The sequence below is a fragment of the Myotis daubentonii genome, chromosome 16 (assembly GCF_963259705.1).
Source record: "Myotis daubentonii chromosome 16, mMyoDau2.1, whole genome shotgun sequence".
Lineage (NCBI taxonomy): Eukaryota > Metazoa > Chordata > Mammalia > Chiroptera > Vespertilionidae > Myotis > Myotis daubentonii.
This window is the reverse complement of record NC_081855.1, coordinates 32151791-32179299: the sequence shown is the minus strand read 5'-3', so window position 1 is coordinate 32179299 and position 27509 is coordinate 32151791. Positions and strand designations below refer to the sequence as shown.

At 49.2% G+C, this 27509-nt stretch overlaps 1 protein-coding gene across 11 annotated transcripts in view; it reads right to left on the bottom strand.

Annotated features, from left to right (window-relative positions):
* Nucleotides 1-27115, bottom strand: part of MSI2 (musashi RNA binding protein 2) — a 348681-nt gene extending 321566 nt beyond the window's left edge. For 2 of the 11 annotated variants that reach the window (XR_009449177.1, XM_059669569.1), the window contains exons 1-5: nucleotides 26894-27111; nucleotides 26554-26594; nucleotides 26144-26225; nucleotides 25352-25436; nucleotides 21306-21347 (exon numbers count right to left, since the gene is read on the bottom strand). Coding sequence is in view for 8 of the 11 variants with exons in the window: in XM_059669569.1 (XP_059525552.1) it covers nucleotides 21306-21347; nucleotides 25352-25436; nucleotides 26144-26225; nucleotides 26554-26594; nucleotides 26894-26955 (312 nt within the window). In the remaining 3 variants the exon portion in view is untranslated. Of the gene's footprint in view, nucleotides 1-21305; nucleotides 21348-25351; nucleotides 25437-26143; nucleotides 26226-26553; nucleotides 26595-26893 lie in introns of all 11 variants that reach the window. The other 9 variants (XR_009449178.1, XM_059669571.1, XR_009449179.1 and 6 more) reach the window with 8 other exon arrangements.
* Between the last annotated feature and the right edge of the window lie 394 nt (nucleotides 27116-27509).

Genomic DNA, 27509 nt, shown 5'->3' with positions numbered 1-27509 from the left:
CCTGTCTGTGTCCACTTCAAACTTCTGTATTTGTGCATTTGGTTTCCTTTGGTTTGGGCCCATTTGCTAATCTATTTACTCTAAGCAGTTGGAAGAAGACAGCAAAAGAAAACAAAAACAAAGGCTTTCTTCCTAGGAGGGGAAAAAACCGGTGTCCTTGAACTCAAACAACTCTCCCTCCCTCCATACGCCTCCCTTGAAAGTTCGCTGCTCCCTAACCTTGAAAATAGAGTGTGTCCAAGGCCCTCCAGCAACCCCCTGTGCTTGGCTCCCACAGCCATGAGGAATCTTTATCTGAAAAGGCGAGTCCCAGCTGAGAGATGGGAACCATTTTTTTAAAAGTTGGAAAGAAACTTCTGAGACACTGAAGCTAATCTATGCACAGAAACCTCCCTTCCTCCTCCGAGGCTTCTAGAAAAAAGGGAGCGGGGTTAAGGCAAAAGCAAACCCTAGAAATGTCACTGCTCAGCTCAGTAGCTTCGATAAATTGTTACCAACTCGCCTCCAGAGGCAAAAAGGCCGTTTTAATTCCAGCTGACGGAGGGCGCGGGGGAAGCCATCTTAACCTCTCTTCTCCCGTGTGCCCACAGGGCCACTCCGGTCCAGCCCCTCCCCAGAGGGGGAAGAAGATGGCATAGTTAAGCCCACTCCTCATGTCTATGGTGACAGAAAAAACAACAAAAACCCCCACAAAACTACAGTAGGATAAACGGAAATCCCAAACCTAAAAACTTTCTTCTTCTCAATAACTGTCTTGTACAATATTTTAACTAAATTATTTCTTTAAAAATTGGGGGTGAGAGTATTTAATCTGTTACTATAGTCAAACCACACCACCCCATCTCTTCCTACCCTCCCTCCAGTTGCTTTTTCTAAAAACAGTTTCCAGATTTCAAAGGCAGCTGTGGCTGCACAGCTACAGACAACAAACGTGTTAAGAGAGAAACACACACACACACACACACACACACACACACACACACACACGTGCCCCTAACATCCATACACAGGTTTCCTTTTCGTTTGGAGAGGCACAAATGTGAGTTCTGGGCCAGCGGCTGAACCACGTCCCCCTGGGGGCGGGAGCCGTAAGGACAGCTGATAGGAAGGCCACCTTGGAACCTCTGAGGCCAGGCGTCACCTGGACAACCACGCGGGGTAGGGGACCACTGGGGGCTGACTGGGCACTTTCATTAAAGAAGAGAGAAAAAATTTGACAAGGACGGAAAGAAACCAATACTCAAACCTTGCTCAACTCTGTGGGCCTCAACTCTGCGGGCCCTTTTTAAGAATTAAAACGGGAAGATAACCTGTCAGACTGGCTATCATCAACAAATCAACAAACGACAAGTGCTGGAGAGGATGTGGAGAAAAAGGAACCCTTGTGCACTGCTGGTGGGAATGCAGACTGGTGTAGCCACTGTGGAAAACAGTATGGAGTTTCCTCAAAAACTAAAAATGGAACTCCCATTTGACCCTGTGATCCCACTTCTAGGAATATATCCCAAGAAACCAGAAACGCCAATCAGAAAGGATATATGCACCCCTATGTTCATAGCAGCACAATTCACCATAGCTAAGATTTGGAAACACCCCAAGTGCCCATCAGTAGATGAATGGATTAGAAAACTGTGGTACATCTACACGATGGAATACTATGCTGCTGTAAAAAAGAAGGAACTCTTACCATTTGCAACAGCATGGATGGAACTGGAGAGCATTATGCTAAGTGAAATAAGCCAGTCAATGAAGGAAAAACACCACATGATCTCACTCATTTATGGATAATAAAGACCATTATAAACTTATGAACAAAAATAGATACAGAGGCAGAGCTGCCTCGAACAGACTGTCAAACTACAGTGGGAAAGCCGAGGAGGGTTGGGGGGCAGGAGGGGGGCGGGTAAGAGATCAACCGAAGGACTTGTATGCATGCATATAAGCATAACCAATGGATATAAGACACTGGGGGGTAGGGGAGGCCAGGGGATTGTCAAGGGCGGGGGAAAAAAAGGAGACATATGTAATACTCTTTGTAATACTTTAAGCAATAAAATAATTTTTTAAAAAAACAAAAAAGAAAAAAATTAAAAAAAAACAACAGGGAGATTAATCTTGGCCCGTGCTGATCCAGAGCAATGAGCAACGGGCCCCCCTGTGGAGAGCCTCCCCACACACTTTAATCTCCTGAAGTTGGCTATTTTTGTTGGCACCACGTCCCTTTAAGATTGTTTACAAATACAGAGCAATTGATATTCCCTAACTCGGGGGCATCCTGGACAGAAACACAGTCCCGCTGGGCACCATGTGAAAGCACCCCATGCGTCCCCCCCAACCTGCCCCCTCCACCGAGCCTGGGGCCCGAGTGGCCCCCAGACTCTGGGAAAGCACCCCCAAGCCCATGTTTCCGGCGTCGCCATGTGTGTCCTCCACCCTTTGAACATCCTTCACCAATTTTGCTGACTCCGGAGCCAAATCTCTTCCCATGCTTTTTGGGGGCCTGGATTGAGTTTTGTCGTTGTTGTTGTTATTGTGCGTTGCCGTTTCAGGATTTTTTGTTTGTTTGGTTTTTGTTGGGGATCTGGAAGAGCCCATTTCTTTCCTCTTTCTCTTCCTTCCTTTCTTGTGTATGTAAATATACTGTCACATGCTCTTCAAGTGGCTTATGGCTTGGCATCCATCTCAAACACATCTATAATGGATCAGGAGCCAAAATCTGCTTCTGATTATCACAGACAAATCAAGCCCCCTGAAGAGGCCGAGAGAAAAAGATACGGAATCTTGAAAGGGTTGGGGACAGAAACCGACTTCTGGGTTCTGCCAGGAGGAAGCACTCGGGCCCCAGGGGCTGCCATACTCACTGACCCCCTCGGCCTCTGCTTATAAACCTCCCAGCCACTCGCTCTGGAGGGTTTGCGGGTGGAGATTCCACACCTAATGGGACCTGCTTTCTAGACACCCCCACCCCCACCCCACCCCACAGCTTGAAAGGGAGAAGGAGAGCGGGGGTGGGGAGGGGCACCCGAGCTCCCTCTCCCCCCAGAAAGGGCCGGCCCCCACACGGAGAACACAGCTGCAGGAAGATGAAAAACATTTTATTGTTTGAAGAGTAACAGAGGGCTGCTGGACATGGGCAATTTAAAATTAAATACAACTCCCGTCACAGCCGTTTGCAGTTAAAGGTGAACACGTTGTTTTCAAAGCAAACGCCCCTCGGCCAGAGGCTGCCTGCCTCGGAGGGGCCCAGACGCCTCCTCGGTTATTAAAACTCTAATAGCGGCCACCCAACCGCCCAGTCCCGTGAGCCTCTTCCACAGACAAATTTTCTCCAAAAGAAGAGCGTCTTGCCCTCTCCCTGCCCCCAGAGCATAAAGGAGAAGCTTTTGAGGAGGTAATACCTTGTCGCTGAGGTGAAAGACTCTATTAGAAAAGCTTCAGGATTCTCAAGGAACAGCTGCCTAGACCAGCGGTTCTCAACCTTCTGGCCCTTTAAATACAGTTCCTCATGCTGTGACCCAACCATAAAATTATTTTCGTTGCTACTTCATAACTGTCATGTTGCTACTGTTATGAATCGTCATGTAAATATCTGATGTGCAGGATGGTCTTAGGCGACCCCTGTGAAAGGGTCGTTTGACCGCCAAAGGGGTCGCGACCCACAGGTTGAGAACCACTGGCCTAAAGTGACAGCGACGGATGCAGAACCAGAAGACAAGCTAAAATATTTCCCTCCTATGCTACCCCTACCCTCCTCCCAGCTACAACACTCAGGAGGGGAAGGGGGGAAATGGGAAAATGGAGGGGACGCTGTCATCAAAAATCAATTTTGAGATCTGGACACTCGTCCGACAGAAAGCAACATCCTCCAATCCTGAAAGCCAAACTGGCCACACCGCTTCCCGGGCACCTGAGCAAGAAGTAGGGCTCAGGGGCAGGGCTTCTTCAGGCCTGTCCCTGTCTCCGTGCACAACGGAACTGCCTCCAGGCAGGCCCCTCGGAGGAGCAGCAAGGCTAACACACAAACGTCCAGACTCCTCACACTCATACCCAGCAGTCCTTGGAACACGGGGACTGGCTGTTCGGGCTGCTTCCCTCACAGAGTCCTTTCTGAGCATTTCTTCTTTATATATATATATTATTGATTTTTTACAGAGAGGAAGGGAGAGGGATAGAGAGTTAGAAACATTGATGAGAGAGAAACATCGATCAGCTGCCTCCTGCACACTCCCCACTGGGGATGTGCCCGCAACCCAGGTACATGCCCTTGACCGGAATCGAACCTGGGACCCTTGAGTCCGCAGGCTGACGCTCTATCCACTGAGCCAAACCGGCTAGACCTTTCTGGGCATTTCTAAGAGCTCCCTCTGACCTCGGGACCACCACACGCCTCCCACCTCATGTTTGAAAGCAACCCCAATCACCCCACGCAAAGACACAAAACCCCAAGGTTACAAAGCGAGAGACACCAACGTGGCCTGATACCAAGCCCTGGAGTGGCGACTTCTAGTCTCCCTGCTTTGATCTCAAAGGAAATAAAGGCAGGGACGAGAGAGCAGGGATAAACTGTCAGTGTTGATGCTCTCAGCCAGCTGCTTCGAACTAGCTCTGCAGACATCCGAGCTGAAGACGTGTCTCGGGGTCGTTTTATCTCAACCGGGCCTCTCGGCTCCGGTTCTGGGCACCCTTTCGTGTGCTCTGGGCCCGGGTTCCCCTCGGAGCCACCCACGGGGCAGGCGTGTCGCTGGGCAGCGTTGGCAGTTGTCAGTCAGCCTGACGCTTCACTCCAGAAGGTCCTTTCTGCACAAAAGCCTCACTGAGGCAGAGCGGGCTCCCCTTCAATTCGCTCCCCTCTCATGTGAAAGCAGCTCGGCGGCCTCCGCCCAGCACGGCCGCACGGAAATGCGGTCTGTGGGAAGCACGGCTTTTCACAGCGCTCTCTGGAAGGCGAGATCCCCGGTTGGTTCCGCTCGAAGGAAGCGCTAAATGGAGCGGCCGGACCGGAATCAGCCTCCGAGAACCCGGCCGGAGGGTGAGGGCAGCTGTCCCCAACTGCTGGGAGAGGCCGCGAGAGGAACACTGGGATTGCAAAGACAGAACAACCCACGCGTGGCCTCGGCAGCCTCTGGAGTTGGGCAGGGGAGTGTTATTATCGACCCGGCAGACAAAGGGGGAAGAGAGGCCCAGGTGGGCTTGGAAGCGGCGGGGAGGCACTGCATTCCTTATTCCGTGCTCTTTACATGAGCCCTGCTCTTTCACGGACAACTGTGGCCTTCGGGCCTCTGGATGGACAGGATAGGTATGCGCTGGTCCGCAAAGGAATGAACCTGGTCACATGTTCCCGTGAGATGAGCACACACAGACGTGCTGGCATCAAGCCCCTGGGAGCCTTCACACACCTCCTAGGATATTGCCAAGACCACTTCTGGGGAGGGAGGCTGTGGGGGATGTTACACTGTAGTCTCCTGCCCCTGACTCACCAGCCCACACATGGTAACAAGACCATGTGGGCACCTGCCCATGGACCCCTGGCCTGAGCAGAACTCACCCAAGGGCCTCTGACCTAAAGAATGCTCCTCCCCCCCCCCAAAAAAAAAAAGAATTTTCCTCCCCAATAGCCATCTGACCAGGCCACTCCCACCCTAAAATTCATGAATGGCTCCCCGGGGCCTAACGCTCTAGTTCCCAAAGTAGGGTTTGGGGGAAAAAGACTAGGACTTTTATTTGTGTTTAGCTTTTTTTCCCCATCCTTTTTTATTTTTAATTATTTATGACATAAGGTATATAATAAGTCTATGACTTATAAGGTATATAATATTTTAGCACAGTAGTATATGTGTGTCATTTATAAATAAAGTCTGTAAGTGCACAATCAAAAAAAAGTTTACCCCTAGGGATACATCCAAAAGTGAGCAGATCTCCAGCCAAAGGATTAACTTCAACCCCCTTAGCCAGGCTCATACCAAGGTGGGAGCTCGGGGCTCCGTCCACAGAGGACAAGCCAAACTTGCCTGTCCCTTTAATACCTGCCACTCAGCTGACCAAATCACCCTGCCGCTGCTCCAATCCACACACACACCTCAAATCCACCCACTGGGCTCCACCTCCAAGAACCCGGCCAGGCCACCATCTCCTCTCACACAGATCACTCACCGGTCCCCCCACATCTGCCTGGGGCTCTGTAAGTCATTTTCCACATAGACTGTCAGTGATCTCTCTTCAAAACTCAAACCTGATCATTTCCCATCCCTTCTTAAATCCCCTAAGGACAAGATCAGCACAGGGCCCAGCCTCGCCTGTCCCCACCTCCCCCCGCTCACAGAATGCACCCTGCTCCTCCACTCCCAGTTCACACCTGTATTCACCCTTCAAGCTCAGCCTCAACTTACTTGCCCAGGAAGCCTTCCTAAAAGCCTACAGGAGACCCTGAAACAGCCAACGCATTTTTGCACAATTTATGGTAACTATTCTCCAATAATGGGTCCTACACTGAATATGTCCACTGCCCAACGCAAACCCAGGAACTGTCATCCTCATCACAGCAGATCCCAATCCCAGCTTGGGGCCTGGCTGAGGATGGAAAGGTCCAGAAATCGGCTGTGTGGTGAGTCTCCCTCTATGGGAAGCGCTGCCCAATCAGAGTCAGTCGGCCTGTGCCGCTCAAATGTGTTCCTGATGTGGCCCTGTCTTCGCCACGCCTTGGCTATCGTCTCAGGAACCTTCTTCAGTCAGGGCGCTATGTGGCTGGTAACAGGAAAAGCAGCTCCCACATATCAAGCGCTAGACGCCCCGAGGCACTGTGCTAAGCACGTATGAACACTGTTGCACGTAATCCTTGCCACCCTGGTAAGGTAAATACTGTGTTATATTACCCCACTTGACAGATCGGAACATCAAGGACTAGCAAAGTGAAGTCACGGAGTAATTATTAGGCCAGAAATAAAACGCAAAGACTGCCTGCTTTCTAAGCCTATTCTCTTAAACCCAAAGCACCTCTGCTTCCCAGCACTCACCCCCTCGATCTTCCTCAGTCTACAGGAGAGGAAAGCGAGGCATGAAGCTATGCGGCAACCAGCCTGGGTTCACATTCAGTTTATCAGCACGGAGCTAAGAACCAGAGGCTGGGTCTCTCCTACCCCACCTGGAACACACACCCATGGTCAGCCACCCTCCCTCCTGCCCAACCACCTGTCAGAAAGAAAAACAACCCAAACCCAGAGGCCAAAGGAAGATCTAACGTGATCCAACCTGAGGAGAGCAGGCCACTCCTCCCCAGGGCTCCTGCCTCCTGACCGTGCCGCAGAGTTCACTGGCTCTCTCTGTCCTTATCCTGCCCACCACCCTCCCCCAAAAGGCCGAGTCAGGCGTGGAAGCAAGGACCCCGAGGCTCAGCACAAAATGAAGCATCTCGCTGTGACCTGCCCTCACCGGGGACTCCCCTCGGAGAAACTGAAATGTCACCCGATTCAGAAACGAAGGAAATGAGTCATGCCTCTTTTAGGAAGCTGAAGAAAGAAATGACCTTCAGTTACAGAGAGGGAAACTGAGGCACAGAGCAGCGGCAGCAAGCTGGTCAGGGCCCCATGCTGCTGGGAGGGAGTGGGAAATAGAGGGAGAATTTCCAGGCGCCCCTGCTCTCTCCTGTTCCTGTCTGAAGAGCTACAAGCTGCTGCATTTCTTGAGGGGTCGGGCCCTCATCTTTCTCTATATATATTTATTCCTTTGGCTTTTACATCAGAAACTTTCTCTCTCTCTCTCTCTCTCTCTCTCTCTCTCTCTCTCACACACACACACACACACACACACTCACATACACACACACACTCACACACACACACAGGCGAAAAGGAGCCACATTTGTCAGAACAGCTGAAGCTCCCTCGTCGAGCCACGGAGGTCGAAACCAGTTCCTAATTAATATTAACCCTCCAAATCAGAGTCATGCTCAGAGAACCTGGAGGAAGAGACACAGGACGCGAGGGGAGTCGCCAATTTTCTTTTTACTTCATCTGGAAAATTAAGAGCACCGCTGATTTGAACAAGAAATCATCAAGGAAAGCAATCACAACTCCACACAGCCCGCAACTCGGTAGACTTGGCTGTGCAGCCTGCCACGTTCGCACGCTGAAATTAAAATGACTGTGGCAAGAATAGCAATGATGGCACGGGTCGGTCCCTCCTCCTTCGTCCCGAGAAAACGTAGAAACCCTACAGAAGGTTCTGAAGGGATCAGGCAAGAGGGCCTCCTTGTTGGTCCAAAATAAACCAGCAGAAAACTGGCCAGGACTCCACTGCCGCCCTTCTGATGAGGGGGTCCCCAGACCCTTTATCTCGAAAGATCATGGGGGTTGGGGGAGCAGTGGGCGTGGAACACTGAAGGGGGAGGGGGTGTCTGGAGACCCTCACTCCAAACACAACCCTTATCTGCCGTTTCTGCATTAATTACAATAAACTGCTTCATAGCCTAGCGATCACTTAATGGAGCAGCAAATATGGCTTTTTCCCTATAATTAGTCAATGCAATCTACTATTTCCCTCCTCCAGACCACCCCTTTCCATCCTCTGCACACTAACATTCACACACGGCCCATCCCCTTCCCGGGATCCACCTATAATCCTAATCTAGTTCCGGGCTCCCAGCAAGGCCTGGTGAACTCCACCCAGCCGACAGGAAGTAGAGGGGACTGATTTGGAAATGAACGAGATCTGAACAACTGTGGGTGCTAAGGCGTCTGGGCTTTCCCAGCCCTGACGGTAGATCTGAGGGTCAGCCACCGACCGACCAGGCAGGCGGCTGGACTGTGGGCATTTCCTGGAGCTCTGCCCAACTTATTCCACTCACAGGACGGGGCTCACGGGTTTGCAGCTCACAATCTAAAGTCCCGTGTCCCCACGTGAAAGGTTCTATGGAAAGGTAACGCTTGTCCCCATCCCAACGTTCTCGCACCCTCCCAAATATCCCCACTTGTGGTTGGGAATCTTTCATTTCTTGGAGTTACTCCTCCTCCTAAGCATCTCCCAAACCTCTTCAACCATCCGGCCCCACCAAGTGTCAAAGGAACAAACCCACCTTCAAAGACTATGAACACTGTCTACGGTATTTCTCTACCGTTGGAAATTCGGGTTTTGTGAAATGAAGCCCCTGAAACAGCCCTAATGCATGTAGATTAAGGAAAGCCACACCCTCTTCTCATGGTCTGCTTCTCTCTACTCCATCTAAGGACTTACTAGCTAACGTCAGGCCTCCTCATCTCCAGCAAGAACAGAACACTCTATCTTTCTCATTTTCAAGATGCAAAACCAAAACAAACAAAAAAAACCTCTCTGGTTATGGGGGAAGGAATTAACATGTTCTAAGTGTCAACGGCACCTTATTTATAGTGTCTCATTTCAAGCCCTCAACTCTGTTATCTCCCTTTCTTTAGGAGTAGAATCAAAGCTCAGAACGGTGAAAACAGCTTCCTGAAGTCGCAGAGGAAGCACCAAAATTTAAAGTAGGTCCCTGGGAACCCAGAGGCTGTGCTCCTACCAAACCACATGCTTCCTTCGTTACAGCACGCACACACATCTCAATGCAAATTACACAGCAATCCCACCTGCTGTCTATATCCACACGTCCATACAGCCATGTGTATACATGCTCTTCTGTATTTCTCAATACATAAGAAAAATATAAGTAAGGAAGTAGATTCCAGCACTTACAGTTCTCCAACCACAGAGAAAGGCAGACGATCAGCACTTGGCCAAACTTGCCATTGGACGTCACTCTTCCTAACACTGTAACTCACATCCACAGCGCTTCACGTGTGCCAGACACCCTTCCGAGCACTTTATATGTCAATTCATGTAACCCTCACAACAAACCCATGAAGGAGACTCTTATCCCCATTTTGCAGATGACAAGACTAAGGCACAGAATATTTAGGTAACTTGCTCAAGGCCACACACCTGGCAAGTGGCAGGGCGAGGATTCCCACTCAGGCTGCCTGGTCCCAGAGCCCGTGCTCCAGCCCTAAACCGTGCCACCTCAACAGAAAGGAAGAAAAACGATGAAGTCGGTGATTGGATGCGAGCAGGAGGATGGGGCGGGATCAGGACTCCATCTGGAGGTTTTCTTTTCCCTCATTTTCAGGCCCCAAACCGAATGACAGTGGCTCGTTCAAGGGATGGTTTTGCGATTTCTCTATCACCAGCAATTGTTCACTTCAAGCTCTCCTGTCAATATCTGAGCCGAAAGTCCCCAAGACCAGAAGGGCTGATCTCGAGGCAGCTTTTAAAGGCTCTGCACAGAGAGAGGTGTCTGAGGATTCTCGAGTTCAAACCCACAAAGCACTTCCCCCGACACGTGGGGTTTCAGCTGGATGCCCTGAAAAACGGTCATTTTCCATGAACACAGTCAGTCCTCCTGGGACGCGCAGGGGGGTCTGATGGTCCCCTCTCCGTCATCTCCTCGAAGCCTGGAAAAGAACTCGGGCGACTGTCTCCAGGGCACCTTCTGATCTAAGCCGCCGGGGTCGCGCCAAAGAGGGGCAGCTGGAAGAGCTCAACCCTGCGACTGCGCGGGCTCTGAGCAAACAGGATGATGTGGTGATAACACGCTAACCTGGCAGCGCGCCAAACACAAGCCACCCAGGCAGGACTTGTGCTCAAAAGAACTTTAATTGAATTCTTTCAGCAAGTGCAGCAGAAAAATTCATAATGAGGTCCCCCTCCCGGCCCCCCACCCCCGACTATGTCTACAGTCGTGCGGATCCAGTGAAGAAACACTCCTAACGAGGACCCGGGACATATGCGGACGTTAACGTGAACGCCCTGTCCTGCGGGGGAAAACAATGGTCAACCCGTGGATTTTTATTTTCCAAGCAAATGTGAGTGAGGCACTCCGCCATCGCCAGCTTTACTACCCCTGTGAGTATAGGAAAACAAGTTCTGAACCTGGCTCCCCGGTGAAAAACGCGGTATGTGTATAATTAAAATTATACTTGTAAAATTCAAACACACTTTAATTTCCTAAGGGCCCCCTAATCAAGTCAGAGGTTCTTACTAAAACCAATTGTCTGCTTGGGAAACGGAAGAGGAAACGTGCCCGCGCAGCGGGCGCGTGGACAGCCACCGCCCAGCGCTGTCCCAGGTTCGAGCATCCTCATCCGCTCCTTTTTTCCCAGGTGGAACAGACGGGGAGCCTACTGGTTGGTTTTTAAGTGTGATGTGTGTGAGCGTAAACATTTTTGTTTGTTTGTTTGCCTTTAGCTACAAAAATGACAGATTTGAGAGCTCTCCCAGAGGGAACTGAGTTGAAAAGGATTTTTACCAAAAAGATATGCATCAATAAATGCACACTGTCTTTCTAGCCACCCACCCCTCCCCTGGTCCTAGCTAACTGTTTTTTCTTCAGGTCTCACAGCAGTTTTAAACACTTGCCCATTACTATTGAGAATGCTCACTCCAAAGCCATGGTAAGGAATAAAGTGGAAGACAGCAGCCGCATTGCTAGGACAGGCGGAGCCAGGTATTCCCAAGGCCCCTCTCCAGTGAGGCGGCAATGCCCAGGTTTCTCACCTCCTTACCAGGTTATCTACCCGAAATGTGGCAGCTTTTCTGGAGTAACTGAAAATTCTTGCACAAGAGCAACATGGAAACAAGGAATAGTCTCCAAGGTCCTAAAATATTTAAGAAGGCGTTGTTGCAATGTTTCATTTATACCATCAATATGAAATGATATCAGGCTATGGCCTTAAAAAGGAAAAAGACACTGTACACTAACGGGTTCTCTCTTCCCACCTCCCAGGAATCCGTTTCAGAGATGAGGCTACTGACTTTTCCCACTCTTGGCTTTGGTGTTCCAACAGCGCCCAGCTCTGTGAGCTCAGCTTCTCATGTCACCCACCCCAGCTCCAGCGAAGTACCTGGAAGGTAAAACAAAAAGCCTCTCCATTTAAAACTTTACTTTTCAGTAGGTGGGAACAGATGGAAAATATTGTAGCAAACTGAGCAGGGTTTGGTGTGAAAACTGTCACCAGAAGACTTAGGAACAAAGGGCGAGCACGCAAAAACACTAGGCACCCACCCGTGCACGCAAAAACACGCAGCCGCCCGTGCATCCGTGCGGATGGAAACAACCTGGGCTGCGAGCAAGGCAGGAGAACTTCTCCTTCCAGGGCTCCTTGTCCCCCTCCCACCAGAGCGGTCCCCTAGCTAATGTCACTCAGCTTCACGTTTGGCGACAGTGAGTGTTTCTGCACCCTGGTCCTGCAGGCAGCCCGAAGACGGAAAAAAAAACTCTTCTCACTCTTACCCCTCTCCTCCAGTTTCTTCTCTTTGGTGCTTTATTTAAAATCCACTACACACACAAACCATGCTCTGAAAGTCATTTACAACATGCCAGCTTAAAAAATAAAAAATAAAATAAAGGAGCTAGTGATTGCAGCGGCCCGTCTATTTGCAATCGCCCAAAGAGAATAATTCATTTCGGTGGAGGATACGGCTGAAGCGCTGAATACATTCCAACACTGTTTTCTGCCCTTCAAAACAATAAAAATGTAAAAGCCCAGACGAAAGAAGGCCCGAGGTGGCAGGAATGAGACTCTCTTGACCCCTGAGGAATTTATTCTCCTGGATCTTCTAAAGCACTCTCTCCCCAGAATGCATCATCAAGACCATTTTATTAGATTTTTCTAAACCCTTGAAATTGTCACATAATTGAAACAGAAACAGCAATTTAGAGCTCTGAATGGATTTCTTAAAAAGAAGACGCTCCCTTGCCCGCTCTCACCCCTAACCTAAATTTAAGGCCCTCACACACAAAACCCTATTTATCTTTTAAATCCTCCCCTACCATAAAAGTTACACATTCCCCTAATGCCTTAGATTTCAGGACATTGGGGAGAAACTCATCCCAGACAACAGGCTAAAAAAAGAATCCATTAGCATTAACTTGCCTGTCACAGCCAGTGACAAATAAATGAATGTGATGCTTTCAGATCCCTCATTGGTGGACCTGCCCCCAGGCAGATAAAGACCAAGGCTGGGAGAGCGAAGGCTCAGGGGGAGACCTCTCACACAGCGGTGTCTTAGCTGTCCCCGAGCTGCGCCCCAGGACTTCGCTCTCAGAGGCAGCAAAAACACAGCATCAGATATGGAAAAGGAAATGAATTCCCAGTGCCCACGGAGCATCCCCAAGATAAAGGATGCAAGCCATCTCCCCTGTGAGACCCAGGACCCCAGGAGCAGGCCAACCCACCGACACAGGCTGTTCTATCATCATCCCTAGAAAGCAGCAACAGTACCACTCAACCCATGGGCTCCTGGGTAAGGGCCTCCTGTGATCTGGGCAGTGCCATCTGGACCTACTATGTGCAGATATCACCCGAGGCCCTTCATGTAATCTCCCCAACATTTCTATAATTTAGGTACTGTTTAAAAGCCCCATTTTATAGGTGAAGAAATGGAGGCTATATATATATTACGTGATTTGTCCAAAATTCCATAGCTAGTATAAGGACATTTAACTATGCTAATCGGGTTTTTATAAAAGAGGCAACAGAAACTAACCTGGAGCTTCCTGGCCAAATTTTATTCCTTGGCCTGAGCACTTTACAGCAGTCCGGCAAACTCCAAGAACCTAAAATCCACGCAGTCGTGTTGGATGTAGCCCCCCACCCCTAGCAGAGGGGCTTAGAGGTTAAGGGAGCCAGGACACAGGATTCAGATGGCCCAAACACCAACCCTTATACTTATTAGTTCTATGGCCCCAGGAAAGCTGCTTACCCTCACTAGGCCTCAGTTTACCCATCTGTCAAGTGGAGATAACATCAACAAAGGACTGTTGTAAGGGTGAAATGAAAGGAGATTAAGTATACAGAGGCTTAGCACGGTGCCTCGAACACACTGACTCACAATAAGCAACAGCCAACATTTTGAGTTAGAATTTTTCCTTTGGGTTATTCAAGGTCGCAAAGCTAAAATAGAGAAGGATGGCATCCAGGAGCCCAACCTGGAAAGTAACTTTCCAGCTTGGGAGCCTGATGCTATCTACCCTTGAGAGAGAGGGAGGGCGGGGACACCTTGTTGCATTTGGAATGCCTATTCCGGACGGACCAACCACCCTAGGCTGCCATGTACCGCGGGGTGCTCAGTCCTCAGACCACAAGTGCTCACACCTCTCACTCCACACAGAAAGCAGAGGGTGCAATTCCAAAGGCTCCTGCTCATCACAGGCAGCCCCTCGACCCAAGGTAACGCCAGGCAGACGCCACGTATGCAGTCCCAGGTCAGGCTGCTCCGAGCCACAGGACATGTGCACTCATGTCATGTAGACAACCAGTGATTTCCATAGCAGGAAGTGACATCTCACTGCCTACGTCCGGGAAGGTCACGAGCACAGCTTGGACAAGGACAGAGTACTGAACTTTAGAATTTTGTCTGCATCGCGGCATCTTGTTAAGGAGGTGGAGAGGAAGATGGAGACATGAGAATGACAGAGCTGTTTTGTAGCTGCCGCACACCCCAAAGAGCAGGGGTGGTACCTGCCAAGAACATCCCTCCCAAAGAAGGGTCAACAGCCAGAGCGAATGCGCTATGAATTTCGCTGACGGCACAAGCTCAGGATGAGAAACTCTCCGCAAAATCGCATCGGCCACAGTCCTATGTGTGACCCCAGCCTCTAGATTGGCCCCAAAGAGCTCCTAGCGTGGTACGGAGCGTCCCGGGGACCCCGCACACACAAAGGGGGCTCCCGGCACCTACCAAGCAAAGCACAAACTCGTTTGCTTTGCCCGGCATTCAAGGCCTTCCACAGCCGGGCCCCAACCTCCTCCCCAGACCTCACCCCGGAGCATTCTGCAGCACACGCCCTCTGCGACAGAGAGCCGCACGCCCAGACCTCTCCTAGCCCCTGGTAGGAAAACTGCATTCCTGCCATTCTTCCTTCCTACCTGTTCTACGGGCTCTGGGGCAAAGAGCACCTCTTCCAAGAAGCTGTTTGCACTCCTTCCTCCAAATGCCGTTCCTACCTTTCTTACTGTGCGCCCTGCGTCCTCTCCTGCAACACAGGCCCCTCCTCCCAGCAGGGAGGGAAGACCCCTGAAGACAAGAACGCTGTCTCCTGTGTCCTCTGCATTCATTCTATCTAAATGGAGGCCCAAGGTGTGCAAGAGAGCAGTATTAAAAGCTAAGGGTTTTTTACTAGTAAAATAGGCTTGTACCTTTAGAGTTTATTGCCCAGTGGAGGCAATAAGGCATGAACCTAAATAACCATAAACTCAGAATGAAGCACCTACCACAGTCCCTGGTGTGGAACATGGTAAATAATAACAGAATACTCCAAGTGGCAATGACTGTACGAAAACATCTGGTCCAGCCCCACCCCTCCCATCACTCTCGCCCCGCATAGGTTTTCACACCCACTGGCACGTTATGTGCTCGTCCATTCACTCACTGCTAACTTGACCCACTAGGAGTGAAAGCCCATGAGGGCAGGGACTTTGTCTTACTCTCCACACTGTCCCCAGAACCGCACGCAGGGCCTGGCACACAGTAAGTGTTCAATAACGTTTGGTGAGTAGATGAATGAGTGAGTGCCTAGCACAATGCCTAATGGATGTTTTTGCTAAAACATCCAAAGAATAACCAAAGAATAGGTAAAGAGCCGTGGAAATCCAGAGAAGTATGGTGTCCACGAGGGAGCAGGGATGGCTGTGCGGAAGAGGTAACGATTAGGTTGGGCTTTGCAAGGGGGTCTGTTTTTGACAGTAGAGAGAAGGAAGGGCAGAGCAGATGGGATCCACAAAAGGACAGCTATTCGGAGAAGGGAGACACTCAGTTTCAAGGCAGCAGAAGGTAGATGAGTCAGGGAAATAAGCTGAAAGAAGACCCCGCCCCTCCCCGCGGACAGATACTGAAGGACGTTCCCTATTAGGCTAAAAAGTTTAGACTGTTCGCTGGGCACCAGGAAGCCATGGAGGGTGTCCTGAACCCACCAAAGCGGGCAAACACAGAGTCAGCAATGAGAAACAATTGGACGGGCTCTTAAGAAATAAATACTCCGGATCAAACAAGAGGCCAGAGATGATGAGCTACATCTCCCTATGTTCTTGGCACCTTCGGCCAAAGAATGTTTGGGTTTAAAAATACAAAACAGGACAAGAAGAAGGGGTGCTGTCTCAAGGGGCACCCAAGAGGGTCAGCTGGCTCCTCAGAGAGTGCCCTCCTCCTCCTCCTCCTCCTCCTCCTCCTCTTCCTCCCCCTCCTCCTCCTCCCTTCATGGGGGACAGGGATTCTCACCCGTCTGCCAAACTCTCTGACACAGAACACAGGAGAACGACCTTAACACTGAAACAAGAGCACGTGAGGAAAGGCAGAATCCGGGAAAGGACATTTGTAGGACGAGATGCCCCTCCCCCTGAGCTGACACCTGCTGCTGGCAGGAACGCAGGAAGGAGCTGCTGTCCCCGACAAGAAAGAGGCTAAGCCACTAACCCCCGGGGTCCTGGCAGTGTGGACACGGGCTGCAGACACACCGCCACCTCCCCCCACTGGGAACCAGAAACCCACCCTAGGTCTGTTAACTGTGGCTGCCCAGATGACAGCTGCAGATCCTCCAAGATGGTAAGACGCTAGCATGACCCGACCCACAGCAGTGGGGAAGGCCAGATGCCGAAAACTCACCCCTCGCCCTTGAGAAGCTGCCAAGAAACTGCTCCCCCGGAACAGGAGGTGCGGAACAGGAGGTGCGCGTGGAAAACGCCCGTGCTGCGCTGCACCCATCTGGATGCCTGCTCAACAGAACCTTCCTGGGAACAGAAAAACCTGCCTTCCAGCTCAGCCTTGCCGCAACGTAGCCGTGTGACCGGGGGGGCAGCGAACAGAACTTCCCTGGGGGTCAGCTGCCTCCACTGTGAAGAAGGCAGGCGGGGTTCCACTCACGCACTTAACAGTTACCAACCGCCAAACAGCAACAGCCCCTGCCATCAGGGGGCTTCTGTTCCCATGAAGAATTTTCTTAGGGCATTTTCACCATCATATTTTTTTTTATTTCACAAAAATAATTCAATTAATAATATCAGCAGACATTTTTGCCAGGTGCCAGACAGAAACTTGCCGCGTTCACCTTGGAAACAGCTCCAGGTGAAGCACTACACGGTCCCTGTTTTAAAGAGAAGGAAACCGAGGCTAGAAGGGGCGGAGGTAACGCGCCTGGGTCACCAGCTGCAACAGAAGGCAACTGGGAAAGGTTATGGCCTCTAAGACTTAAGGAGCAAAATGGGAATACTTTCTTATACACAAGGATAATGAGGGCAGACAGAGCTATGCCCAGACCCACTCTTGCTGCAAGATCCTAGGCAGTCTCTTGGTTTGTCCTACAAGAAAAAGAACCCACAAGCTTGAGCAAAACTCTTCCAGGCCGCCAGCACATCCGTCCAAAGGGACGGAAGGATATGTGACATGATTGATCCCAATCATCTCCGTTTCTCCAACGGCTTCAAATTAAGTCATCTTTTTAGAGTAGCATGGCCATTTTAATTTTAAAAAAGATAGAGGGGGAAACTCTTACATATTTCACAAAATGAAATCATCATCTGGAGAAATAGGAAGATACAGAACAGACCCATCTTCTTCTGATCAAAATGCACTTCACTAATTAGCGGCCACTAGTCTCTGAAGAGTCGCCCCTCGACTGGTTAATAAAGCCCCATCGCACTTCACTTGAGACGTGAACATTTACATCGCAAAGGGGATAAATGAACGGCGGGATTCAAAACTCCTCCTTTGGTCGCTCGTTAAAATTCTGGTCGAAACAGGTTTTTATTTATGTGATACATTAAAGAATATTATGACAGTGCTAATACGAAATCTGTTCTTCACTGCCAGGGATTTTCTTTCATCTTAAGTTACAGTTTCTTTCCACTGGTCCTGTTTTAACACCTCCATGGAATATTTCTCTGGCGAGTGTCAGCAAGGAGGGGTGGCCAGAAAGCACTGAAATGAATTGTAACCGAAACACACGCTGACATATCATCTACAAGCTCCTCACCCAGTCGTCGAGGAGGGGCACAGCTCACCTTGCCCCTGGGACCTTAACACGCACACGCAGAAGTTTTACTGAAGGGAGATAAGCAAGAAATAAATAAGTCTTGACTTAAAGTTCTCTATTCCTGCCAGCGGGTTTTGGCCTCCAACATGAATGAGTCTGAAATCCCCGTGGCTGGGCTCAGATTCTATCAGAAAATAACGGTGGACAAGGAAGGTGCTTTCTCCCCACCGTGCCCCGACTCCCAGCCACCACACACCTCGCCATTTCCCCAGCTGCCTCCCTGGGGTTGAGCAACTCCAGAACCATCTGAAAAGATGCCCCGGGGGTCAGATGGAGAGCTGCTAGCAGGCAGTGCCACACAACGGGATGTTATCATCGGGGTTGGGCTAATCACCCAACCACGGCACCTCAAAGTCCTGAGATGCTGGCTGTGGTTCTGCCCCTCACAGCCTGGTGACCACTCTGACACCTCCTGCCCCTAACAGAGAGGGGATACAACACTACCCCTCCCCAGGCCAGCGCACTGGGAGAGGGCCCAGCATGGAGCCAGGTTGCCTGGGTGGGTTCCCGGTAACACTTCTCAACCCACGTGCACTGGTGTTTCCTCATCTATAAAAGAGAGATAGTGCTACTATCCACCTCACAGGACAGAGGTGAAGACAAAAGGAGTTACTATGCATAATGTCCCTCCACAGAGCCTGGCACTTCAACTCATATCGTTACTATTATTACCAGCCCTCTCAGGGAATTGGGGTGAGGGGCTAATTAAAATAACAGTAAAGACAGCAGGTAACACATAGGTATTACACTGCACCAGGTCTTTTTTTAAGTACTTTACCTTTAATGATTTATTTAATCCACACAAAAACTCAACAAGATGGGGAAAGTGAGGTGCAGGGAAGTTCAGTGATTTGCCCGAATTCATACAGCTGATGAGTGGCACAGCCAGGATTGAAAGTCAGGCTGTCCAGCTTGATAATATCAGTAACAACAAAAATGATTAAACCAGCCATAATGGTGGTGGTGGTGGTGATGAGTTACGAGGCCCTCACCCTGTGCCAGGCTTTTATTCGTCACAACAGCCTTCTGAGGGAGATACTGTCATCACTTCCATTTTGCAGATGAGCAAACTGAGCTGAGAGAAGGCAATATGCTCAATGGCGCAGGCCCTGAGATTCAGATGGAGATAATGGATAGGAAAGTCCTTCATAAAGTTGTCATAAAAAACAAGGTATTGTGATAAAATCCCTAGAATCCCATGGAAAGATGTCCCTCCCCAACTGGTTTAATGTTTCTTCACGTCTAAGTATGACACTCACCTAAAACATCCCAGGCTCCAGGTTAGTGAGGGTGGCGGGGGGGGGGGAGGGGGGGTAGAATAGGTGTGTGTACACGCTGACAAGTTTAAGAAATATCCTGCCTCGTGTTCAAGTTGAACGCATCATTGAAAAACCAAATGCCATGATACAGTAAAATGAAATATGCCCTAGCTGATATGGCTCAGTTGATTGAGCGTCATCCCATGCCCTAAGAGATCACCGGTTCAATTCTCGGTCAGGGCACATGCCCAGGTTGTGGATTCAATGAGAAGCAACCAATACACGTATCTCTCTCACACTGATGTTCCTTTCTCTCTCCCTCTCACTTCCTCTCTCTGAAATCAATAAAAACATCTTTTAAAAAGTCTCCGTCTTTAAGAAGCAATTAAAATTGCTAAATCCTTCATCTAATTAAAAAAAAAAAATACTGCCTTCTTGTAAAAAAATGGGGGGAGGAGCAAGTGGGAGGAGAAAACAAGTCAAACCCATGGTTTGACCAAGTCAGGGATTTTTCCAGTTTCCCTCTAGAGTAATCTGACCCCAGTTCTGGGTGATCAAATGACTAACCTGGAAATTTGAAGATTCATACTTAGGGAAGAAACAGCAAACCTCCCAAACCCAGGAAATGCTGCTTATTCTGGAAGCCTTCTGCAATGTCAAGGGTCACCCAGAGTTCAGAAAGCAACTTTTAAGCAGTTCAGACAGTCCCAAAGTTCGTGCTCAGTACAGAAATAATCGAACTGCTTTGGCTCATTAATTCCTTTTATTCGCTTAACATTAGAAAAAAAAATGCCTTAAAAAAAGTATTCCACTCTATTTACTTAAGGGATTTGTGCTTTCTTAGATAGAAAGGAAGAAAAGTAAGAATAAAAGGAAAAAGAAGAAAGGGAGGGAGGGAGGGAAGGAATCGCATGGCAGAATCAGACCTGAAATTCTCAAAATACCATCCGTAATTCCAACTTTTTCTTCACTAACGTGCAAAACCACTCCTCCCTGTAACACAATCACAAGGTTCCACTTCTGGGAGACCGAGCTTAAAGAAATAAACTCAGTTTGCTAAAGCCACAGCCCATTTTCTTTATGACCTACAATCAGAAGCTTCACCTTTTCCCCTTTCCTTAAAGAATGCCAAGGCCACAAGGTGCAGATAAAGTCTTTCTTCCAATGCTATACAGGAAAGAAAAAAAGTTTAATGCAAAAGTGCAAATTTAAAGGTAAGCCATAAGCCCTTCACATTTCACCTCAGGCTCGGGCAGCTGTGTTCCCACAGCCACACCTGGCAAGCTCAGTGAAAACTACTAGCGACACACTTCTGAAAAAGCGAAGGCCTATCTCGAGCCTTTAAGCAAGTCTTGTAGTACCACTCGGACAAGCTTACAACATTTGCAGGGCTTCTCCGCCCAGGCACCAGCACTTGCAAGAGCAGTAGCAGAGCGGGTTTCAAGTGTGCCCTTGTTTACCCAACCGACCCGAAAGCCAGGCACCCACAGACTCCCCAGTCAGATTTAGGGCTCAATGGGTCTACGAAGTTGTTTTTCCTAGAGAGGACAAGCTACTAAGATTCTCCTCCTCGCCATAAACTCCAAGTTGTAAGGCCTCAAAAGAGTACCCTCCAAAAAGGGTCGCAAGGAAATGTCCACCTTTTCCTGATATGATCTTGGCAATGCTTAAAAAATGAATAGGACACTTGCATAGATATTGCACCAGACGGAGCTGTGTCCTCCCCCTAAGGATCAGGCTTGTCCCTGCCCTAGCTGTATGCCCGGAGCCCACCTCCGGGTGGCTGACTTGCAGACGCAGGTTATCTCCAAGCGCCTGGCCTCTCAGAGCCACGTGCTGTCACCAGGAAGTGTGTGCACCAGGATTCAGTGCTGCATTGCCAGAGCTGTGTTTGAAACCTGGAATCCTTGGCAGCCATGTCTGAGTGCTACAATCCTATTGCCAGTTCTCCTACTTACCTTGGGTTGCGCTCGACGAGGAAATGCAACCTTGGGGTCAATCTAGGAGAAAATGGAAAAGTGGGAGTCAATTGCAATACTTTCAGGAGAGGGGAAAAAATTATGATTAATCACCTAATTATTAATCACTCATTTCTCAGGCTTTGAACCCAGCTTTTAGTAACATCTCGGGCAATCCAGAAAAGTTTTTTAAACTTGGATCCAGACATAATGGTTTCTCCCCAAAAATGTAGTAAATATAGCTAGCCTTTCTGAAATGTCCTACCATGTTATTCAATGTGTGATGCTGTTAATGAGCCAGATCTCATGGATTCTTACGTAGGCCAGGGCCTACAGACACTGAATCATACAGATACTGAACGCATCGATCTAATCTGCAATGCATGGCTGGGAGGAAAAGATGGGAACATAATCACTGAAAAAATCATAGCCTGAAAATTAAATGTAAGACTCTTCCAGCAGTCGCTGGATGGTATTTCTTCTCCATGGTGAGAACTAAACAACACAGGAGGGGAAGGTGATTCCAAAAATTTTGAAAATCAATGACATCCCAAAACACTCCATAGACATCCAATGCAATACTCTGCTTGAATTAATTCATATGTTTGTGCAAAAGTTATCTAAAATTAATCAAAAGGATAGTTTATTTTGTAGTTATATCGCAAAAGAAAACAGGTAGTAAAAGCTATGGAGCCTTACTTGGTTCTTAATAATAATAATAATAATATTAAAATAAAGGAAACACATGAGCTAACATCCACCTGGATTTTAAAAATTACAGAGGGGTTAAAAAAAAATCTATAAGCAACCTAAACCCAAATAAACATCATCAAGGGGAGAGGGTTAAAAAAAATTACTAAAAAAAGAAATGAGAATGTAGCATAACAATCAGGGTATTCTCCTGCCCTAACCTCAATCCCAGTGGGAAAACATCCTCAACCCTAGATTAGACCATTTACAGAACACGAGTCTCAATCAGGGACTGGCTTTAAAATTCAAACAATTCCCACAGAAGCATTTGAATCTAGTAGGCTGGGGAAAAGGTGTTGAACAGAAAATATGGGTATGGAAGGAATAAAAAAAGATTCCCAACGTTGGTTTTCATTAGATTTCTAAATGTCATGAGTCACTGGGTGAAATCCAATGGGGAGAGTGGCATGAATGTTGCTACCACGTAGTTATTTACAGGCTTTGCCTCTCAGATTAAGATCCCCCCCCCACCCCTTTTAAAATGTAAATCTGAACCTTCATTTCAGTTCTGCCAGTGGGTTAAATAAATAAATAAGAGTAATGCTCTGGGAGAAAGCACGGAGGGAGGAAAAGCACACGACAGATCATCTTGTTCGCAGACTTCGCATCCCTTAGGACCCCGGCGGGTAAGACATACAAAGACCGACCACTTCTTTGAAAGTGGTTTAAAGACCTAACAAAAGTCTGCAGTGTGTTTGTTTTCTACCTTTCAACATCACCTGAGAAATGAGAGATTAGTTTTCAAACACTAAGAGAAAGAAATCTCTGATCTAGGAAACTATCCTTCCATCAAGATTAACATTACCGCATCTACAGGTGTACTCAGCGCTGACTAGAGCTGTCTACGAGAGAAATACAACAGGTGTGGATTTCCATTCTGTTGACCCAGCGTAAGACAGATACGTCTCTTCTCTTCGTAAACACTCTCAAAGTCTTTTTTCTTTTTTTTCTTTTTTTTTTTTTTTTTTTTTTAGCTGACAGGCACACAATTGCAATAATAAGTCATCTTGTTTGTTGGGTAAAAGGTGAGGGACGTGTTAGGGAAGAGGCCAGGAGCTGGAGGGGGCTGGGAGTAGGGAAGAATGGAGCACTAAACAAAAATATCTAAAATTACAAAACTCAAAGCCAATTCGGAATTCCTGCATTGGATGTCGCGATAACAGCGTGTGTTCCACAATGAGAGTTCTTCGGTGTGCTGAGATCTCTAAAGGAGAGGACAGGTCAAGGTAAGCATGGCAAATCCCAACCTTTTGCACATCCCTGTCAACTATTTTTAAAACGAACAAAAAAGAAAACTACCAAAAATTAAAACATTAGTTAGTTAGGTTCAGCTCTACTTACTGTAGCTACAGATCCTCTAGGAAAGGACTAGGGTACTATTTTGGATGTGTATGGCCATTACCTAAACAAAGCTTTTAAGGTAACGGTAAACAAGATCCTCTGTTTCCATGTCAATAAACCAACCGCTTCTGCCTCCTGCACTGAACGGTTGAAACAAAGTCAAAAGCTATGTTATACTAAATCACAGGAACTAAAACACGTCTACACACAATTAGGGAGGGGACACTGCAGCCTTTGCACCTGATAGTGAGGGATATGACCCACCAGCTACTGTAGAAACCAAATACTCCTTGGCCTACCCAGGGTGGGGAGAGGGAATGGATAATACATTCCCGAATTTGCTTTGAAATATTTGCCCTCTAATTTTACTAGCTTTTTGAAATGTCTAGCCAAAAATCAAAGAGTAAAATAATTCTTCAAATATCCATTATCATCCTACAAACGACTATCCCTGAAATTATATGTCCTAAAAGGACCAAAAGGCTGGGCCAGAGGCTATGACAAATCCAGTACAATAAAGCAACTTAGAGTGTGTGGAGTCTTATCCAAAGAGGGTAAATTTGCAGTCATTGCAGGCACACCAAAAGTGGCCAGATTTCTGTTTTATTTTTCTTCTATTTAATGTTCAAGTCCAAATGGACTTGGAGCCCTGGCTGGTTTGGCTCAGTGGATAAAGCGTCAGCCTCCGGACTAAAGGGTCCCGGGCTCAATTCCGATCAAGTGCATCTGCCTGGGGTTGTGGGCTCGATCCCCAGTGTGGGGCTTGCAGGAAGCAGCTGATCAGTGCTTCTCTCTCATCACTGATGTTTCTATTTCTCTCTCCCTCTCCCTTCCTCTCTGAAATCAATAAAAATATTTTAAAAAAAAAAAAGGTACTTGGAATATCATCTCAGTTCCACTCCTTTATTTTAGAGAAGAGGAAAGTGAGGCCTGAGGCAGAGAACAACTTGCCAAAGTTTGAAAGGGGCATCTGGGACTAGCACCCAGTCCCTTGCCTTATCCCACTACCCCACCAGAGAAGTGAGGCCCAAGTAGCCCAGCACTGCATCCCAACGTCACCTCAGGTCCCCCACTTTGGCAAGATGTATAAAAACTGTGGGAAAATTCTAGAAGATATAAAGGGAAGGGAGGTGAGCACAGAGCCAACACAAGGGTCTAAATAAAACATTACACATACATACACACATACCCCATTAAATGAATTATTCTATACTGATACTCTTTCTTCCCTTCCTCTTCTGACCTCTACCTAGAGACTTCCCCGCCCCTCAACACCAGGCTTCAAAACCTTCTAAATGCTATAAAAGTACCCACACTCAGAATAAAGAATCTGAGAAAGAAAAGGAAAAAAACAAATCACTTTGAAACCCAAGGCCTTATCAGCCTTAGATTTCATGCCATCTGGAGTCAGCCACTGGATGCCCAGTTTGGCCCTGGGAGCGTCTCCTTTCCTTCTCAAACCCCATTCCAAAACCGAAGTGCCCCAGGAGGAACCTGTTGCCTGGACCTGGATTAACGCCCCCTGGATTCTTCCTGACCCCTGGCCCGCTGAGCCAGGAAGCAGGCTGTGCCGTCTGAAAGCCAGTTCCCAGAGCCACAGTTGGTTAAGCGTGCTCTATGCTCCCTCTCTGCTCCCTCAGATGACAAAGAAAAGTTGCCTTTGCTCAGTGGTGGAGTTTCTTTGCAGGGTCCCTTGGCCCTGAAAATAGCACCACCACCCCCCTCCAATGGACCCCTCCCCCAAGTCGAGCTTGGCAGCCACTGGGACAGGCTCCAAAAAGAAAACCCCAAACCCAGCGATGGTAGCAAACTTTAGTGCCAATTCACAAGCTCTGCTTAAAAGTACCTGGCTCTAAGCACAGAAGCAAAAGAAGGCACTGTCCCTTTAAGTGGGGCTGTCAAGGCTCAGATTGGTCCTGAAAAGGGGCAAACAACAACAAGGAAAAGCAACCTACCGTCTTGGAATCTAACTCATGGTGGGGCTGACCTAATACTTTATCTACACTTGCTGGGTCTGCGAACGTGACGAAACCGAAGCCTCTGAAATGAGACAAAGAGGGAGAAAAACAAACAAGAAAATGTGACACCATTGAAAGCAACAGGGAGCGAGCCCTACGGTAGAATGGAGAGCAAAAGTTCCCCCGCGCCCCCCACAGTCCGCCTCCAATCGCCCTCGGGTCTACAGCCCTCCACCTCGCAAGAAACTACACCAAGGTTAATGGGGGAAGTGGACGGGGGCAGAGCTAGTGGAGGTAACTTGGAAAAAGCTGGTGCCTCCACTCTTTCGCCACCTCAGTTTCCTCTCCTCCTCCTCCCCTTTCCTTTCTTAACGCTTTGTTTTATTCCGATGAAAACCCGGCACTTAGGAGAGATTCATCCAGCTCCCTAACAGGGGGTTTAAGAGTTTGGGGAGCTGGGAGTGGGAAGAAGCATTAAAAAAAAAAAAAAAAAAAAAACTACGTGGAAAGTGAATGAAGCTGAATGTCATTTTAAACAGGAGAAAAAGAAGCGCCGGGGAAACGACTTAAAGACGGAGAGCTGGGGATCTGTATAACCAGACAGAGTTCAAGCCCCAATTTACAATAACCTTTGAGGTTATGGGGACGGGGGTGGAATAGAGCAACGTTCGAAACCAGCCACATGCCTGAGCCCCATTCTAAATCCGCTTAGCTACTTAAGACGCCTCCAAAAATAACACTTAAACTTTGTTCTAAAATAAAGGCAAAATCCAGAAGGGAATGGTTTACCTGGAGCGTTTCGTAGTGGGATCTCTCATGACCATACATTCTCTAATTTCTCCAAATTTGCTAAAATAGTCTCTAAGGCTATCTGTAGAGAGAGAAAGAGAGAGATGGGGGTGGGGGGAGAAGGTGTGGGGGAAAAAAGCAATGCAAATTTTGATCAAGGACAAAAACCAAAAGTAGTTTTCTGTTGTTATTCTGTTTTGTTTTTGCGTTTTTTGCACACGCGGGGGAAATTCGGCAACAGAGGTCGCATAGAGGGCTCAGAAAGGATTTGCTATTTAAAAAAATAACCTTGCACAGGAGAAGTGGGGAGCCAATGGCGGGGGGGGGGGGTGCTCCTACACTGGGATAACAAAGAGCAATAAAGAAGCCAAGAAGGGGGGGACCCAGGCGTCCCCCCCTCCCTCCCTTACCTGGTGAGGTCTGCCAGCTCAGTCCACCGATAAACATTTTACTAGAGGGAGAAAACATAACAGAAGTGAGCACCGATGTCAGATCGGCCATTTTGACGTGTAACTTACAAAAGCTAAAAGGAAAGCGGGGGGGAGCGTTCAAGCGAGAGCCGGGAGGTGGGGTGGGGGAGAAGGTGACGGCGAAATGCAATCCAAAGGTGTGTAACTTCCACGGGGGGAGGGGGGCGCGCGGGAGGGGCGGGGGGGGCGCGGGAGATGCCGGGCTCCGCGCACCGCCGTCCCCGCCGCTGCAAGGAGAGCGAGCCCGAGGCGGCGTGGTGGGCAGCGGCTGGAAACTTACCCGGGGTCGTGCTGGGAGTCGTTGGCGCTGCCCGAGGTGCCTTGGCTCCCATTTGCCTCCATATCTGAGCCCCCCCGCCCCCCCACCCCCAAAAAACCGAGCCCCACAGCGATCGGAGCGGAGCGGCGGCCGACTCCGAGCCCCGAGATCTCCCGCTCCCTCCTGCCCCTCCTCCTCCTCCCCCCCGCCCGGGCTCCTCCGAATCTCTCTGCGAGCGGCGGAGCCGGGGCAGCGGCGGAGCCGTCACACGTGGGATCGGCTTAGCTCAGCCCTGCTGCTCGCACACCCCCCCCCCGTCCCCGCCCCCCCAGCCCATCCCCACCTCTCCCCCTCCTCCTCCCCACCCCCCTCTCCTCCTCCTCCTCCCCCCTCCTCCCCGGCGCACGTGGGGCGGAGTTCTATAACGTCGTGTAACCAATGCCGGTGACGTCACGCACCCCGGTGCAGCCCCCGCCTGCCCGCGCGCGCACAGGCGGCACCCCCCCCCAACCCCGCGGCCAGACCCACGGGGGCGGTGCACGAACCCCGCGGCCTGAGGGGGCCCCGCCTCCGGGCGGGCCGGGGCGCCGGGCGTGAGGAGCGCACCCCGACTTCCCTGGATCACATGGGCTGCGAG